The 17,384-nt window shown below is 37.9% G+C and overlaps 1 protein-coding gene and 1 pseudogene across 31 annotated transcripts in view; one reads left to right on the top strand and one right to left on the bottom strand.

Annotated features, from left to right (window-relative positions):
* The first annotated feature begins 3,297 nt into the window (after nt 1-3,297).
* LOC118143811 (small ubiquitin-related modifier 2 pseudogene) lies at nt 3,298-3,720 on the top strand (annotated as a pseudogene).
* A 1,402-nt stretch (nt 3,721-5,122) lies between these two features.
* Nucleotides 5,123-17,384, bottom strand: part of COL28A1 (collagen type XXVIII alpha 1 chain) — a 196,372-nt gene continuing 184,110 nt past the window's right edge. For all 31 annotated transcript variants that reach the window (XM_017975339.4, XM_078342703.1, XM_078342705.1 and 28 more), the window contains 2 exons: nt 8,368-8,506; nt 5,123-5,911 (listed from right to left, as the gene is read on the bottom strand). In XM_017975339.4, coding sequence (XP_017830828.2) covers nt 5,739-5,911; nt 8,368-8,506 — 312 coding nt within the window. In that variant the 3' untranslated portion in view covers nt 5,123-5,738. The remainder of the gene's footprint in view (nt 5,912-8,367; nt 8,507-17,384) is intronic.

Raw genomic sequence — 17,384 nt, 5'->3', positions numbered from 1 at the left:
AAGAAAATTTTCCTAACCTAGCAATGCAGGACAATATTCAACCCCAGGTAATACAGAGAACACCACAAAGATATTCCTCAAGAAGAGCAACCCCAAGGCACATAATCAGATTTACCAGGGTTGAAACGAAGGAGAAAATACTAAGGGCAGCCAGAGAGAAAGGTCAGGTTACTCACAAAGGAAGCCTATCAGACTTACAGCAGATCTCTCAGCAGAAATTCTACAAGCCAGAAGAGAGTGGGGGCCAATATTCAACATCCTTAAAGAACAGAACTTTCAGCCCAGAATTTCATATCCAGCCAAACTAAGCTTCACAACTTAAGGAAAAATAAAATCTTTTATGAACAAGAAGTACTCAGAGATTTTATTACCAACAGGCCTGCTTTACAAGAGCTTCTGAAAGAAGCATTACACATAGAAAGAAACAACCAGTATTAGCCTTTCTAAACATACACCAAAAAATAAAGAGCATCAACATAAAGAAGAATTTATATCAACGAATGGATAAAACAGCCAGTTAACATCAAATGGCAGTAACCGTAAATTTAAATTGACTAAATCCCCCAATCAAAAGATACAGCCAAAACCCAACGGTATGCTACATCCAGACCCATTTCACATGCAAGTATACACAAAGACTCAAAACAAAGGAATGGAGAAAGATTTACCAACCAAATGGAGAGCATAAATAAATAAATAAATAAATAAAAAGCAGGAGTTGCAATTCTCGTATCTGATAAAATAGATTTTAAAGCAACAAAGATATAGTGGTAAAAGGATCAATGCAACAATAAGAGCTAACGATCCTAACACCCAGATACATAGAGACTTAGACTCAATGAGACAGTAAATTAATAAGGATATCAAGGACTCGAACTCAGATCTGGAACAAGTAAACTTAATAAATATTTATAGAGCTCTCCACTTTAAATACACAAAATATACATTCTTGTCAATACCACATCACACCTACTCATAGGTTTAAATGAAATATTGATTGGCCATTATTAATACCCATTTTTTTTAGAATAAAGCAACATTTCTGTTCTCTCCTCTCTCCCTCTTTTTCTTCCTCTTTCTTCCTCTCCTTCACTCCTTTTTTCTTTCCTTCTTTCTCAAAAAAAAAAAGAGAAGTAAATTGCCTTGCTGAGAGGACATATCTTAGAGTGCTATTTCTTTTGTAGCATCAAAATTTTACTTATAACAATATGGGAAAGTCTATTTCTATATCTCATACTCATTTTCATGCTAAAGACAACTAAAGAAGATAAAGCCAAAACCTTTTTTTTTCAGAGATGGGGTCTTGGTCTCACTGACTGCAGCCTTGACATCCTGGACTCAAGTGATCTTCCCACCTCAGCCTCCCAAGTAGCTGGGACTACAGGCACCCATCATGATGCCTGGCTAATTTTTTAAATTTTGTGTAGAGACGCAGTTTTGCCATGTTCCCAGGCTGGTCTGAAACTTCTGGCCTCAAGTGATCCGCCCGCCTCGGCCTCCCAAAGTGCTGGGATCCGCACCCGGCCCCCAAAAAATTTTTTAAGCACCTAGAAATCACCAATGTTACTAGAAAAGGAGTCTCAACCCAGATCCCCAAGAGCAAGTTCATAGATGGCATGCCACAAAGAATTCAGGGCAAGTATCAAAGCATAGTGAAATTAAGATAGTTTATTGGACACTACTTGTATTAGAGTAGGGTGTCCTCAAAAAGCAAGATAAGGAACGCCCCTACCTAAAACATAATATTTGCTTCTATAGGGCGTTGGAGCTAAAAATGTGCTTTATTATAAAAGCTTGTGATCAGCTTGTGACAGGCTATTAGCATTGTTTTCTCTTCTGCAACTATTGATTTCAGCAAGAATTTGTGAGTATATTATTATTTTTAAAGCAAAACTCTTGAACTAAGATGCTTTAAACTAAAGGATGCTTTTTCTTTATTGGGACACTTCCATAAGTTCTGAGTCTTACTTAATTAGTTAGCACCATTAACTTGTTTCCTTAACCATAAACATCTTGTGACCAAGAGTACTTAACTTCCTGGGAATGTAACCCAGCAGGTTTGGCTTTATGCAGTCTTTATTCAAGGTGGAGTCACTCTGATTTGGATGCCTCTGACACCAAAGAGCTTAAGGGCTCCTAAGAAGTTACCTGGCACAAAGATGATTATGTAGTGAGGTGGAGCCAGCACTCAGAGTCATTTTTTTTTTCCTAGGGAAGTTTCTCACCTGAGAAAGATGGCTAAGAGGCTGAGTGGCATAATGAAGAAACAAAAGTGCCAGCCACAAAAGGAAAGACGGGTAAATTGGACTGCATTAAAATTGAGTTTAAAACAAAAAGAAACAAGTAAAAAGACAAGCTATGAAGATATTAGCAACACAAATAATTAGCAAACAATTAGATTTCAGATATATAGGAATTTCAAAAATTCAATAAGGATAAGACAAAAAATCTAATAAAGAAAATCTTTCCTAACTATAAGCAGGTAATTCACAGAAGCAGCAGCACAGAGGGTAAGTAAACATGGTAAGGTAAATAAGAACAATATACTGGCCAGATGCAATGGCTCACACCTATAATCCTAATAATTTGGGAGGCTGTCATGGATCACTTGAGGCCAGGAGTTCAAGACCAGCCTGAACAACATGGCAAAACTCCATCTCAGTCGGCTGTAGTCTAAGCTACTTAGGAGGCTGAGGTGAGAGGATCACTTGAGCCTGGGAGATGGAGGTTGCAGTGAGCTGAGACAGCACCACTGCACTCTAGCCTGGGCAACAGAGCAAGACTCCACCTCAAAAATAAATACAAAATAAAACAAGATACCATTTTACACCTTTACTAGCAAAATAAAGAAATCTGATAACCCTAAGTGTTGATGAGAATATCAAGCAATGGGAATTTTATAATAAATTGGTTCAGACACTTCAGGAATAAAATGGATATGATATACTGGTTTTAAATGTTTACATACTCTGCAACCCAGCAATCCTACTTTTGGGGACTATACCCCAGAAAAACACTGGTGTATGTGTGCCCAGAGACATGAATAAGAGCATTCACAGCAACAGTGTTGGAATACTGATGAAAATAAAATAGAAGAACTTAACTGATCATAGATGAGGCAACGATTATATATATATAGTAGTATATTCACACAAATATACAACTGTGGAAGTAAATGAAAATGTATGAATTATAATGTAATAATCTAGTGAGTTGCTGGTGCTGCTTGTGTGCTCATTTGGTACAGACCTGGACCTCTTTTGGGAAGCAGCAGCTGAGGAGTCCCCGGCACTTGCCATGGCCGAAGAAAAGCCCAAAGAAGGAGTCAAGACTGAGAACAACGATCATATTAATTTGAAAGTGGTGGGGCAGGATAGTTCTGTGGTGCAGTTTAAGATTAAGAGGCATACACCACTTAGTAAACTAATGAAAGCCTAATAAACTAATGAACGACAGGGATTGTCAATGAGGCAGATCAGATCCCGATTTGACGGGCGACCAATCAATGAAACAGACACACCTGCACAGTTGGAAATGGAGGCTCAAGATACAATTGATGTGTTCCAACAGCAGACGGGAGGTGTCTACTGAAAAGAGAACCTGCTTCTTTACTTCAGAACTCTGTTCTTTAAAGACCAAGATAACATTCTCAATTAGAAAACTGCAATTTGGTTCCACCACATCCTGACTACTACAGTATAATTTTCTCTATTCTTTCATTTTCCCTTTCCCCATTCCTTTATTGCTTCTTTTTTTAACAGCCATTGATATGTTTTGATTGACATCAAGTGGAGACGGGATGGGGAAAAATACTGATTCTGTGAAAATACCCCCTTTCTCCATTAGTGGTATGCTCGTTCAGGTTTTATCTTTATATTCCAGTAAGTTATTTTGCTCTCACTGTTTTAACAAAAAAATAAAAATAAAAATACTTGCATACCTTGTTTGATTGGAGAATTTTAATGTTTTTCATTTATCATTGTAAAACCAAGGACAACTTTATAACTTTTTTGTACGTATCTGTTATACGTAGGGCAATCTGTCTTTAAGTAGGGATAAATTACTCTAAAACAAAACAAAAAAAAGAATCCTTCAAGTCAAGCATCTCGTTGTTTAAATAAATTCTTGTTTAAAATGAAAAAAAAAATCTAGTGAGTTGTAAAAAATTACATATTATGATGCATATTTTCTAAAGCTCAAAAAACTAAATAATAAATTATTTAGAAATATATTTATATATCATAAAATATGTGAATTAGTTATAACATTGAATGAAAATAGTAAGTTGCAGAAGACTAGTGTATGACACCACTGACACCATATTTGTAAAGCTCTAAAATAAACAAGGTTAAACATTTATTGTTTAGAGACACATAGAGATATGTGGAGTTTTACATGTAAAGTTACCTATAAAAGTCAACAGCACATTGACATGGTAAACAAAAAGTTCAAAATGGGATATTCCTGGCATGGAACAGGGGGCTGGGATGGTGGAGGGCCACACAGGAAGCTTGAATGGAATTTGTGATGTTTGTTTCATTCTCTAGGTGATGTGTTCACTGGTGTTCAACTTATCGTGTTTTTAAATTGATGAGTATGTTGCATATCTTCTTTTGTAGTATCAAACATTACATAATACAATTTTAATTAACTAAAAAAAATTATATTATTTCTGCCAAGATGGCTATTCTTCCATCTCCTTCTTCCTTGAGTGAATTTTTTTACACTGTTTAATTGAATGAGGGTAGACCCGATAGAAGGAGAAATATGCAAGATGAAATATGCAAGTGCTGTCTGAGCTCAGCTCAGAACTAATGGTCTTCCCAGACGGGATGTTGCAAAAGTATTATATAAAAATACAGAGCCAATTCTTCATTACTCTCCATTACTCGTGTTTCAATTTGGTGGCTCACCTTTCAGTGTGAGTCCTGTCTTTAACACAGCCTGCTCCAGAGTGGATGTCAACTTCAAGTGGTTGATTTTCAAGGGCCTTCCCATTCCACTCCCATAAAATGGAAGGGTAACCCCAGATTTATGTATTTTAATGGAAGGGTGTAAAAAGCTTCTTTGTTTAAACATACATTAAACACTTTGTTACCAAACATGTTGGAAAAATACAAAGTGACAGTTTGTAAAACATTTATTTAATTTTAATTCAGATTGATTTTTCCCTATTACGGCTTTCAGGGCAAATGAGGCAAAAACGTAACTACCCTCACCATCCCTACTCCTATCCCAGCACTCCTTCATAAACACTCCCATCATTTCTAATTTCCACACTAAAGTCCTTCTTATCACCTACCTCTTGCTACTGGGATAGGTGGGACATAAGGAGGTTGGGGAGGTGAGTGGGTAAGGGTATGGGCAGGGGCAGCGGTAGGGATATGAGCTGACATAGTACATACAGCAGGAATGAAAGGAATCAGAATCACCTTGCAGGCTGTGAAGTAGATAGAGCATGTGTATTGCAGTTACACACCTCTAAGTCTAAATCCTCAGCTCTCACACTTTTTAAGTGGGTGACAGTTGACAAGTTACTAAACTTCTCAGAGCTTCAGCTTCCTTATCTACGTAGTGGTTAATAATACCTACATCCTAGGGCTGTAGTGAGAATTCAATTACATTGATAAGTTGAAATACTCAGTTTACACTAGACTATAGTGCTGTATTTGTATTGGGTGAATATGCAGAAATTAGGGAATTCTAGACTTTTGATAGAGACAGGCCAGTTTACTTGCTCATCCTTGAATGCAGGTTTCTTGGCATTCCTTTTCACTGTTGAATCTGTTTCCTGAGCCATTACAGCCACTGAACCAAAATCGGGCACAAGAGTTGACCTGTTTGTCATAATACCATCGAACCACATATTCACCACAGTTTCCAGGCTTCAAGGCTTCCAAACATCTAGGATCTAGAGTGAGAAAAGGATAATGTATTACAGATTTTTCTTATACTGAAGACATAAAAAATAAAAAACTTATAAAGTTATATAAATAAACTATTTCTTCTTCATGCATACTAGCAGACCAACCAAGAAAATATGGTTCTAAGTAAGTGAAAGAAGGATTTCCTAAAACCCAAAATATTTCCCTCACCACCTGAAACTCTACCACTAGATAGTAATTCTTTTGAAAACATGAAAGTTTTTGGTCTTCATGAAATCGTATTAAAAATGCTTACATCCCTGAAAGCCTAAGTGAGACTTCACTGGCTAATACTTTTGTGGGGATTAGTTAACAGGAGAAAGACAGGACTTCTTTCATTTACATTAGATTTGATTTAAAATCAAATTAATATTTGGTATAAAAATTATTTCCATTTTCTGTTCAAATTTCCTCCCAGTCTATTCACAGAAAGCACCACCATGATCACATGCAATTGTCCACTATGAAAGAAAAACTCCTTAAGCTACCGAAAAAGAACCAAAAAGCAAAATGAGGGGCTCTCTTTGTATCCAAAAGACTATAAATCGTTCTACTACAAGGACACATGTACACGAATGTTCATTGCAGCACTGTTTACAATAGCAAAGACCTGGAATCAACCCAAATGCCCATTGATAATAGACTGGATTGGAAAAATGTGGCACCTATACACCATGGAATATTATGCAGCAATCAGAAATGATGAGTTTATGTCGTTTGTAGGGACATGGATGAATCTGGAGAACGTCATCCTCAGCAAACTGACACAAGAACAGAAAATGAAACACCGCATATTCTCACTCATAGGCGGGTGATGAAAAATGAGAACACATGGACACAGCAAGGGGAGTACTAAACACTGGGGTCTATTGGGGGGAAAAGGGGAGGGCCAGTGGGGGGGGAGGTGGGGAGGGATAGCCTGGGGAGAAATGCCAAATGTGGGTGAAGGGGAGAAGGAAAGAAAAGCACACTGCCATGTGTGTTCCTACGCAACTGTCTTGCATGCTCTGCTCATGTACCCCAAAACCTAAAATCCAATAAAAAATTAAAAAAAAAAAAAAAAAAAAAAAGAGCAGCTCTAAGGCTAGGTGCGGTGGCTCATGCCTGTAATCCCAGCACTTTGGGAGGCCGAGGTGGGCAGATCATGAGGTCAAGAGATTGAGACAATCCGAGTCAACATAATGAAACCCTGTCTCTAATAAAAATACAAAAATTAGCTGGGTGTGCTGGCGCATGCCTGTAGTCTCAGCTACTTGGGAGGCTGAGGCCAGAGAATCCCTTGAACCTAGGAGGCAGAGGCTGCAGTGAGCTGAGATTGCGCCATTGCACTCCAGCCTGGTGACAGAGTGAGACTCCATCTCAAAAAAAAAAAAAGAAAAAGAAAAAGAAAAAACCAGCTCTTGCAGGACACTAAAAACATGGTATGATTTTCTAATATTATATAACCTGATCGTAGAAATATATCTACTATAAAAAAGCATAGGACAGCTATAACAACAAAGACACATTGTCCCAATAAGGTTTCTTTAATTATGGAACTCCTCATTTGCTAAATTCCTTTTTATTGTATGGTACTCTGGAGTGCCTTGATTAGTATTTCCTACTTGAAGAAGTGATTCCAAAGTGGGAGAAGCCAAAAAAACAAACAAACAAAAAATCAAATAGATAATTGCTATCTGGGACTTATATGTCATCAGCTTTATTTGGCAATACCTAAATCAGCCCTCTCTCTATCTTCCTTAAACATTTCCCCAGATTTGGAGTATACCTTGGTTCATTTATTTTCTAAAACTTACATCTAAATCTACCTCTATTATGAAGACTCCCTAGACCTAATGGAAATGAACCATAGATTTCTACTACCTCTAAAAACAAAACAAAATAATGTATATTGTATAATTCATTTTCAAGCTAATCTAAACTTCCTTTGAGCACAAAAACATCTCTCATGTTCTATAGAAAATATGTATATAATAATACATTTTTAATAGATATTAACTTCATAGAAAATATGTTAATAAATCAGAATCTAGATTTTAGCTTGTTTCTCATTCCTGTGCAATAAAAGCATCAAAAATTCAAATGCCTACATGTGTGAAGGGCACATGTAAGACAGTAGGAAGCAGTAGGGACTATGGCAAACAGGAGAACACAATTCCCTCTAAAGGCATTCAAACTAAAATAATAAATACTATAAGAGCGTTGAAATTCTTTATAGACCAAATTTACTCCACTGCCAGCCAGATTTCAAATTCTACATAGAGTCTAGTGAAAACTATATTTTGTCCAGCTTGTTTAGAATCATAACATTTTCTCTCTGGGTAACCCTGTGCCTTCCTCACATTGTAGATACAGTGGCAGATTGGCAGATCTCTCTTACCTTTGTGCACCAAATTTTCTGGCTGTAGAATCAAAATGGGACTTGGAGTTCTGGTTTACCTACCCTCTGCCCCAACCACAGGGGAGCTAAGCAGTGGCCTTGGGGTGATGGTGGCCTCAGATGAGGTAGTGGCAGGCACAGCATCAGTCCAGGTTGGCTCTGGAGCCTGATTCTCTTCATCCTGGTCTCTGGTGACACTCAACTACACAAAAAAATTCACACTTTGTGTTTCTGATAATATCAAGTAAAAAAAAACACTAGTTTGCTTTTGGGAACATTTAAGGAAGAGTTCAGCCATGCTGTGTTTCTTCAGCTGTTTGATATTAGCTATTTCAAATAAAACTCAGAAAATAATGCCCCTCCTCTGTATCATGCATCCCTGAATATCCAAGTTGTACACACACACACACACACACACACACACACACACACACACACAGAGCTCACCTCCACGGACAGATGCTTTGGTGCTGGGACATCCAAAGCAGGTGTGAAAGATGTGAGGTTGGGAGGAGTTTATTTTCATTCTTTTCTTAGCCACTGATATAAGAAAATAACCACTCATTTCTTTAACATTTTTATGGCCTTTCTCCATTTCCTAACACTAGACAGCTTAACAGTATATTCCAAAATATTTGCCATGAACTCAATCAATTTTGAGATTGGAAATTAGGGTAGCAGAAGACAATAATACAGCTGAAATAAAAACAACACCAATCACTTTTTGATTGCTTACCCAAATCTCAGCTGCAGACACCTTTGCCTGCTCTTTCTATTATCAGACCCCAGCTAATGCGAAATGCTATAGGATGCTTAACTTCAAATGCTCTAAGAAATGTTTGATATCTAAAGGACAAAGGATTTTCATTTCAAAACAAATTTTCTGGACTAACACTTCCAAGTTTCATCCAAATTTATGATATCTAACAAAACAAGAAAGAAAGGTGTTTTACTTTAAAAAAAAATCATGTCTTTATAGTAGAATGATGTATAATCCTTTGGGTTTATACCCAGTAATGGGATTGCTGGGTCAAATGGTATTTCCAGTTCCAGATCCTTGAGGAATTGCCAAACTGTCTTCCACAATGGTTGAACTAATTTACATTCTCACCAACAGTGTAAAAGTGTTCCTATTTCTCCACATCCTCTGCAGCATCTGTTGTCTCCTGACTTTTTAATGATCACCATTCTAACTGGCGTGAGATGGTATCTCATTGTGGTTTCGATTTGCATTTCTCTAATGACCAGTGACGGTGAGCATTTTTTCATATGTTTGTTGGCTGCACAAATGTCTTCTTTTGAGAAGCATCTGTTCATATCCTTCACCCACTTTTTGATGGGGTTGTTTTTTTCTTGTAAATTTGTTTAAGTTCTACTATAAAGATACATGCACATGCATGCTTATTGCAGCACTATTCATAATAACAAAGGCTTGGAACCAACCCAAATGCCCATCAATGATAGACTGAATAAAGAAAATGTGGCACATATACACTATCTAATACTATGTAGCCATAAAAAAGGATGAGTTCATGTTTTTTGCAGGGGCATGATGAAGCTGGAAACCATCATTCTCAGCAAACTAACACAGGAATAGAAAACCAAACACCACATGTTCTCACTCATAAGTGGGAGTTAAACAATGAGAACACATGGACACAGGGAAGGGAACATCACACACTGGGGTCTGTTGTGGAGGGTAGGGGGCTAGGGAAGGGATAGCATTAGGAGAAATACCTAATGTAGATGACAGGTTGATGGGTGCAGCAAACCACCATGGCACATGTATATCTATGTAACAAACCTGCACATTCTTCACATGTATCGCAGGACTTAAAGTATGATTTAAAAAAAAAATCTTGTCAGATATTCTTGACAACTGCCAGGAGCTAGACAAATCTTTTATGGGAATAATTATATTCTTTATTCTTTTTCAAATTCTTCCTTGGATTCCAGCTGCATGCAGTTGAATCAGTCATTCACCTGAGTCCTGGCACTTGGTTATTTATCCTTGCCAAGGTTTCTCTTGTTTGTTTGCTTTTTTGTTTGTTTATTTAAATAGGCAAATCTGTGACTGAGGTAGTTTTTTATGCCTTTTTACCCAGGTATCCTGGTGTGCTGTCATCATTAGCTGTCCTCTGCCACCTAAGCTGTTCTATTGCTTTTAATTTTGTGTGTGTGCACAGACACGAGGAAAAGACTAATTAGTACCATTACTCACATATGTGTATTTTTCACAGTGATTAAATTACTATCAGATGACTCAGAGCAAAGATTTCCATTAGGATTGGTCATTAGCCCTATATAAAGGACACACAATTTAAATACAAGAGGAACTTTTCACTGCCCCCTAAACACAACTTTTGGTACAAGTGGGGGAAAAAAATTATGGATTACTTGAGGTTCATCTTTCTTTCAGAATAATCCTGTATGCACATACAGCAATTTAAATGTGAACTTTTAAAAATAATCATTATACTAGAGAATTTAAGGCTAGAGGAAAAGTTTCTTGGTCTCTTCTTTTTTCTTTTTTATAGAGATGGGGTCTTGATATGTTGCCCAGCCTGGTCTCAAACTCCTGGCTTCAAATGATCCTCCCACCTTGGCCTCCTGAACCCAGCACTGGGTCTCTTATTTTCTACTGGGTGGGGGAATACAAAGCTATAAACAGTTAATGAAACTTCCCAAAAGTTATTGGTAAACTAGTACCAAACCTTCAGGAAGAAAAGTACTGTTGTTTTTTGCCTGCATGTATTTAATTTCAAGCAAAAAAAATAAATATAAAAGTCAACTGACATTAGTCTACACGTCAGATATATGGTCTAGAAGGTAAGAATGTTCCATTGAAGAGATGGGCTAAGCAGCATGGTTTTCTTCAAGGAATTAACTCAGCCTTCAAGTCTTTACCTTGTTCAAGTCCTGAGTCCTCAGTGGTTATTTTTTTACCTCTTCTAAGTTTAGGAATGTGCGTTCTCTTTCTCAATCACATAATCATTTGGAAATTTTGACATCTGTTAACATTACACCACAGATTCCAAGACAAGCAAATAAATAAAAATAATTTCATTACTTTTCTGGCTCAGTGAGCTGTCAGATTATTTCAACAAATGCATAATTATGGCTTGCAATTTTTATAATTTCCTTACTACAAAAGCAAGCATGTTAATTGAAGGGAATTTTAGAAAATGTGGATATTAAAAAGAGAAAATAGAAATGAGAAGTAATTCTACCTTCTAAAGATAATCATTGTTGGTGTTCAGGTGTATTTTTCTCCAGTCTTTTTTTCTATGTGCATGTACATTTTTTTGTTTTTACAAAAAAATACTGTATGTTTGGTTTGCTATGCTATATGCTATTGTAAAATATCTATATTATGATCATTCTGTATCTTTCACTGTGACTCTATAACTTGTATTGTATTGTATTGTATTGTATTGTATTGTATTGTATTGTATTGTATTGTATTGTATTGTATTTTTGAGACAGTGCCTCACTCTGTTGCCCAGGCTAGATCATGCAGTAGCATAACCTTGGCTTACTACAAGCTCCACCTCCCAGCTTTATGCAATTCTCATGACTCAGGTTCCCAAGTAGCTGGAATTACAGGTGTGAGCCACCATGCCCAGATTCCTGCTCATTGTTCTAATCTTGCTTTCCACTATTCCCTTTCATTCCTTCTTCCTCTTTATTCTGCCTCAGGCTGTCAATATCAACCTTTCCACCACAGCCTAGGAAAAATTGGTCTTCATCTGCAAAACCTTCTCCAATAACCCATTCAGTACTGATTCTCCCCTTCTAGATGATGCACAGTACCTTCTGACTCTTCTATACTTAGCACTGATTCTGTAGAATTTAGCCTTTAGTTCTATCCTATTGAAGAATAACAGAATATGCCTCACAAAACACACCACGTTGGCACATTGATTATTTTGAACTAAAGGCAATTGAGAAGCAGATACAAGCTCATTTGTCTAAATGCAGGATATACATTCATAAAGGTGTCACTCCTCTCTATCAGGAAAATCAGAGTAAATAACTCGAGAGTACTCTAGACCCTTACTTTGCCCAGAAACATGCCGCAGGACTCTATATAACAAACTATTCACTAATCCTTATCTTCTCTTAGCTCACACGTAGGTTTACCTTCCCATCATCTGCTACTCTAGAAAGTCCTTTTCCATTGTCTTGTCACTCCTCTAAGCTCTATTGTTCTTTCATTAAAATGCTATGTAGGGCCAAGTATGGTGGCTCACCCCTGTAATCCCAGCACTTTGGGAGCTGAGGTGGGAGGATTGTGAGGTCAGAAGTTCAAGACCAGCCTTGCCAACATAGTGAAATCCCATCTCTACTAAAAATACAAAGATTAGCCTGGTGTGGTGGCAAGCACCTGTAGTCCCAGCTACTTGGGAGGTTGAAGCAGGAGAATCACTTGAACCCAGGAAGTAGAGGTTGCAGTGAGCTGAGACCATATCATTGCACTCCAGCCTGGGTAACAGAGAAAGACTCTGTCTCAATAAAAAAAGATGTTATATAAGGCCAAGTGCTAACCATTTTGAGCTACTCACGTCCATGCTCCTATGTTTATATGCTACATGTTAATAAACTTCCATGTGCTTTTCTATTGTTAATCTGTCTTTTGTCAGTCTAATTTACAAGGCCCTAGCTAATAATCCTAAGATGGGTAGAGGAAAAAGAAAAATTTTCCTCCCCTCCACTATCTTATTTATTATTTCATATGAATAAATATCACTTCCCTGATAAGAAAAATTATGTCATATCTTTCTTCCTTTTCTTCTTTCTCTACCTCTTTTTTCTTTCTATCTCCATAGCACAGAACAGGCAGCAAAAAGTATCCATTGAATAAATTCACAATGGGTTAATCTTTTTGTTATACTCATCTTTAGGTTGAACTTAATCAGGATATGCAAAGAACAAAAGAGAAAGAGATTAATTTGCATTATTTAATTCCTCTAGACTTTAACATCATCATTTTTAAAATAAAAAAGATCAGGCCCTAACATACCTTCCAACTCTAAAAGTTGGATTCAACAACATGAACGACTGGCAGAATAAACACCCAATTCACAATAGTGGTTATCTCTGGAGAGAGGAGGAAAAATTGCTCTGGAGGGAAAAAGCTAGGACTATCTGGAGCAAGAATGAATGAACAAATGGAAACACTAGTTACTTCTGGGGGATGAGTACTCAGTGAGGTGTTTGTTGTATTTCTATTCTTTTTAATAAATCTTAGATCTGAAAACACAAGCTTGCCTTGACTTGTGCTCTGCACCTCTACTCCTACCACACTGGCCTGCCTTGGGAAAGAAGGATGACTTCAGCTCCAAGCAGGGACACTATGATAAAAGGCGCAAAAGAGGAGTCTAGGGGCACATGAGGGCTGACACCTGGAGTGCAGGGCTGTTCTATGTTGCTGGACAAGCAGACATGTTATCATCATTCTCTTTCAGCCTTTGAGCTGATCTTCAAGGGGAGGAAAACAGACTCAGTGCAGTATCCCAAGAACATGCATGCAGGAGCTAAGGAAGATTGCTGATCAGGTGCCACACCCAAAAGGTCTTTCGCATTCTGATTTCCACACATTTTCCTCATATTTTTTTACCCAGAATTTTGCATATATTACAGACAAAGTCTTCAAATCTGAGCGTATGTCTTCTCTGGATGAATGATAATGATCATTTGCATTAGTGTTTGTGTTAAGACTTAGCATTTCCCCACGAGTGTGGGTCAAAATTTCTCCAATTTGGCTCTGGGGATTCTACTGCTAGCTGGCTCCACAGCCGAAGCCTTCAAGTTGTCTGGCTTCTCAGGAGTACTTGTTGATTGATTCTCCCCAAGAATCAATAACACTTCTTTGTCAGGTCTCTCTACACTCAAATACTTAAACCGAAGGTTATTTATTTGCATTTTAAAGTTACTGAGGGCCTTTAGGAATACCTTGAGTTTGGGCTTTCATAAAGGGTGGAAGGCAGAATTTTATTCTGTTTAAACCTCTCATACATTAGTGCAGTAAAACAGCCTGCATTCTGAGGTTACCCAGTAAACGTTTTTGACAGCTCTAATTATAGAGCCCAGGTGTGTAGTAGGCTATACTATGTAGGTTTGTGTGAGTACACTCTATGATATTCACACAAAAACAAAATTGCCTAGCGAAACATTTCTCAGAAAGTGTCCCTGTCATTAAACGATGCATTACTATATGTCAGAGACTTAAATGTGAATATAAAAGCACAAATGTTTGTTCAAACTAAGTATCTATAAGGAAATAATTTCTTAAAAATTCAGTTTTGCATTGGTGCTTCTTAAAAAAATGAGAAAGTCTAGAGACAAGAGGCACTATCCGAGAAGGTCAAGTTCATTGCAAGGTCCCACTATCTGGGACAAAGTTCCTCTAGAGAGACCTAGCTGATGTTCAGTTTCCCTTCATGTGGCTCTTGGTGTTATAAATTCACACTATTTCAGTTGTATTTTTCTTATTTCCTCCCCTCTCCAGCTACTAGAAAGCTTCAACTGTCCTAGCCTGTTAATGTCATTTGTCTCTCAAGGCCATTGGGCTTCCTGGGACATAATACAGAGGTATCTGTTCTTACTTTTCCTCATTCTGTGTCATAACTATCTTGGATGTTCCTCAGGCACCTCCACTATACATGGTGCAAACTAAACTCACTATTTTCCTTTAAAAAAAAAAAAGCCCACCCTGCCTTTTATATTCTCCATTTCAGTATATAGTGTTTCAATCCATCTCATCTCCATGCTAGAAATGCAGTGGTCCTACCCAAACCCCCCTCTCTCTCCCTAACCTCCAATCCTTTCAATCTCTATACCCTGTTAATTCTACCCTAGAAATGGCTTTTTAATCTGTGCCTCCTTTTTATTCCCACTGTCCTGCCTTCTTTCAGGGCCTCATTATCACTTCCCTGGACTATCACGTCTCATATCTCAGTCTCCAGACTCCTCACCTCCTTCTCCTAGGTATGTGTCACATAGCAACTAGGGCTATTCTTTCTGTGAACCAAATATGGCTATACGACTCTTGCTTTTAAAACTTCTCTGCTGTCTCTGGCTGCCTGGCCTATATATGAAGTTCAAGCTCCTTGCCTTAATACATTAAAACATTTAATTACTTGTCCTTAAATTACTTGTCCAGCTTTAACTCTCATCACTCTGCCACCCACACCCTAGGCTACAATTAGACTGAACTTGTTGAACTGTCTTGAAATGCTATGGCACTTTAAAATCTCCCTTTGCCTACAGGTTTTTTTTTTCTTTTGTTTTTGCTGGGAATACCCTTCCCCCTGTCTTTCTTTTGAAAAACTCCTAGTTATTCTTAAAACTTGACTCAATGTCACCTCCTCTGTGATGACTTATATTATGAACTAAATGTTTATATCCCTCCAAAAATCATATATTGAAACCTGAATCCCCAATGTGATGGTATTTGAAGGTGGGACTTTGGGAGGAGATTAGTTCATGAGGGTGGAGCCCTCATGAATGGGATCAATGCCCATATAAGAGGTGATATGAGAGATGAGCTGTCTCTCAGCCATGTGAAGACACAACAAGAAGGTGAGTGTTTAAAAGCCAAAAAGCAAGCCCTCACCAAACACCATGTTTTAGACTTCCCAACCTCCAGAACTGTGAAAAATAAATGTTTGTTGTTTAAGCCACTCAGTCTATGGTATTTTTGTTATAGCAGCCCCAATAGACTGAGACACTTTCCTATTACTATCTCCTGAAATTAACTGCATCATCTTTGTGCTTCCTTCATAGCTCTGCTAAAATTCATAATGCATCTTGTACTTACCTATCTCCCTGAAAAAATGTGAGCTTCTCTCAAGAAGGAGCAATGTCTTAAGAGCCACACCATCTATCATAGCAGTAAATGATCAATACATGCTGCTGGAATTCATTGGTATTAATATAGCAAGAAATGTGATTCAGTGATTATAAGGAGGGCTCAGCTGAAGCATCACTTCCTGGATGAAACCTGAGCTTGCTCTTGTTTAGGAAGACTTTAGAAAGGGATGATGATTGACTAGGAGAGGGACTAAGTGGTAAGCCACACAAACAGGCGAGGCCTCAGTAGCAATCCATGCTCAGGAGGAGATAGACTGTGTTCAGTACTGTCTGGAATCTACTTTAAAATGGGCAGCATCATTTAGGGTTGGCAAACCACTGTGGGCCAAATCCGAGTCACTACCTGTTCTTGTAAATAAGTTTCATCAGAACCCAGCCATATTCATTTATTTAAGTATTGTCTATGGCTACATTTTTACTTCAAATGTAGAGTTGAGTAATTGAAACAGAAATCACATGACCTGCAAATACAAAACTATTCAGTATATGGCCCTTTACAGAGTTTGCTGACCCCTGATGTGGACCATGGAGTATAAATGTTTGTGTTAATTTCAATCTGCAACCTAGTAGAATCTGTTGCCCTGACTGGAATTACCCATTTTGCAGTTGGTTGCTATTTAATGAAACAGAAATATGTTAGAGGCCTTTCTTCCCTTTTGTGAACAGGATATGAGAATCTACTGAGTACTATAGTCTGTACCCTTAGGAATGGTATCCTAGGCTTGATTCCTGAATGGCCCTGGGTCCAACTACTGATCCAAATGTTCCTTAGGGCCTTAGTCTAACCAGACTGTTCAATAAATCCTAATGTTAGAACACTGTTGTACATGCTTATGATCACTGTTTCATGTACATGAAAGCTTCAGAAAAGGGCATGCAAGGAATTCACTGAACTTACAGAAGAGGGCATGACTGCTATGTGCCTGCTTGCCAGAGGATGTCCATTGGGTAACAGAAATTGGTCTAGACTTGCCCAAGTTGCAACTTGGTGGGGAAGAGACTATAGCACTCATCAGTGACTATGAAAGGCTCCCCCATTTTCTCCTTAAAAAAACTAATATTTGCCCATAATCTGATTAGCTGAAGTCAGTTCCCATAAGCTTGCTATAACAGTCACATTTGTCTCAATTGATTCAGGAGGTGGTTCTTCACAAGCTATGTGATTGAGGGGCTCTGAAACAGCCTCTACCTTGCACCATATGCAT

The sequence above is a fragment of the Callithrix jacchus genome, chromosome 11, assembly GCF_049354715.1.
Source record: "Callithrix jacchus isolate 240 chromosome 11, calJac240_pri, whole genome shotgun sequence".
NCBI classification, from domain to species: Eukaryota; Metazoa; Chordata; class Mammalia; order Primates; family Cebidae; genus Callithrix; species Callithrix jacchus.
This window is presented reverse-complemented; position numbering and strand designations above follow the sequence as displayed.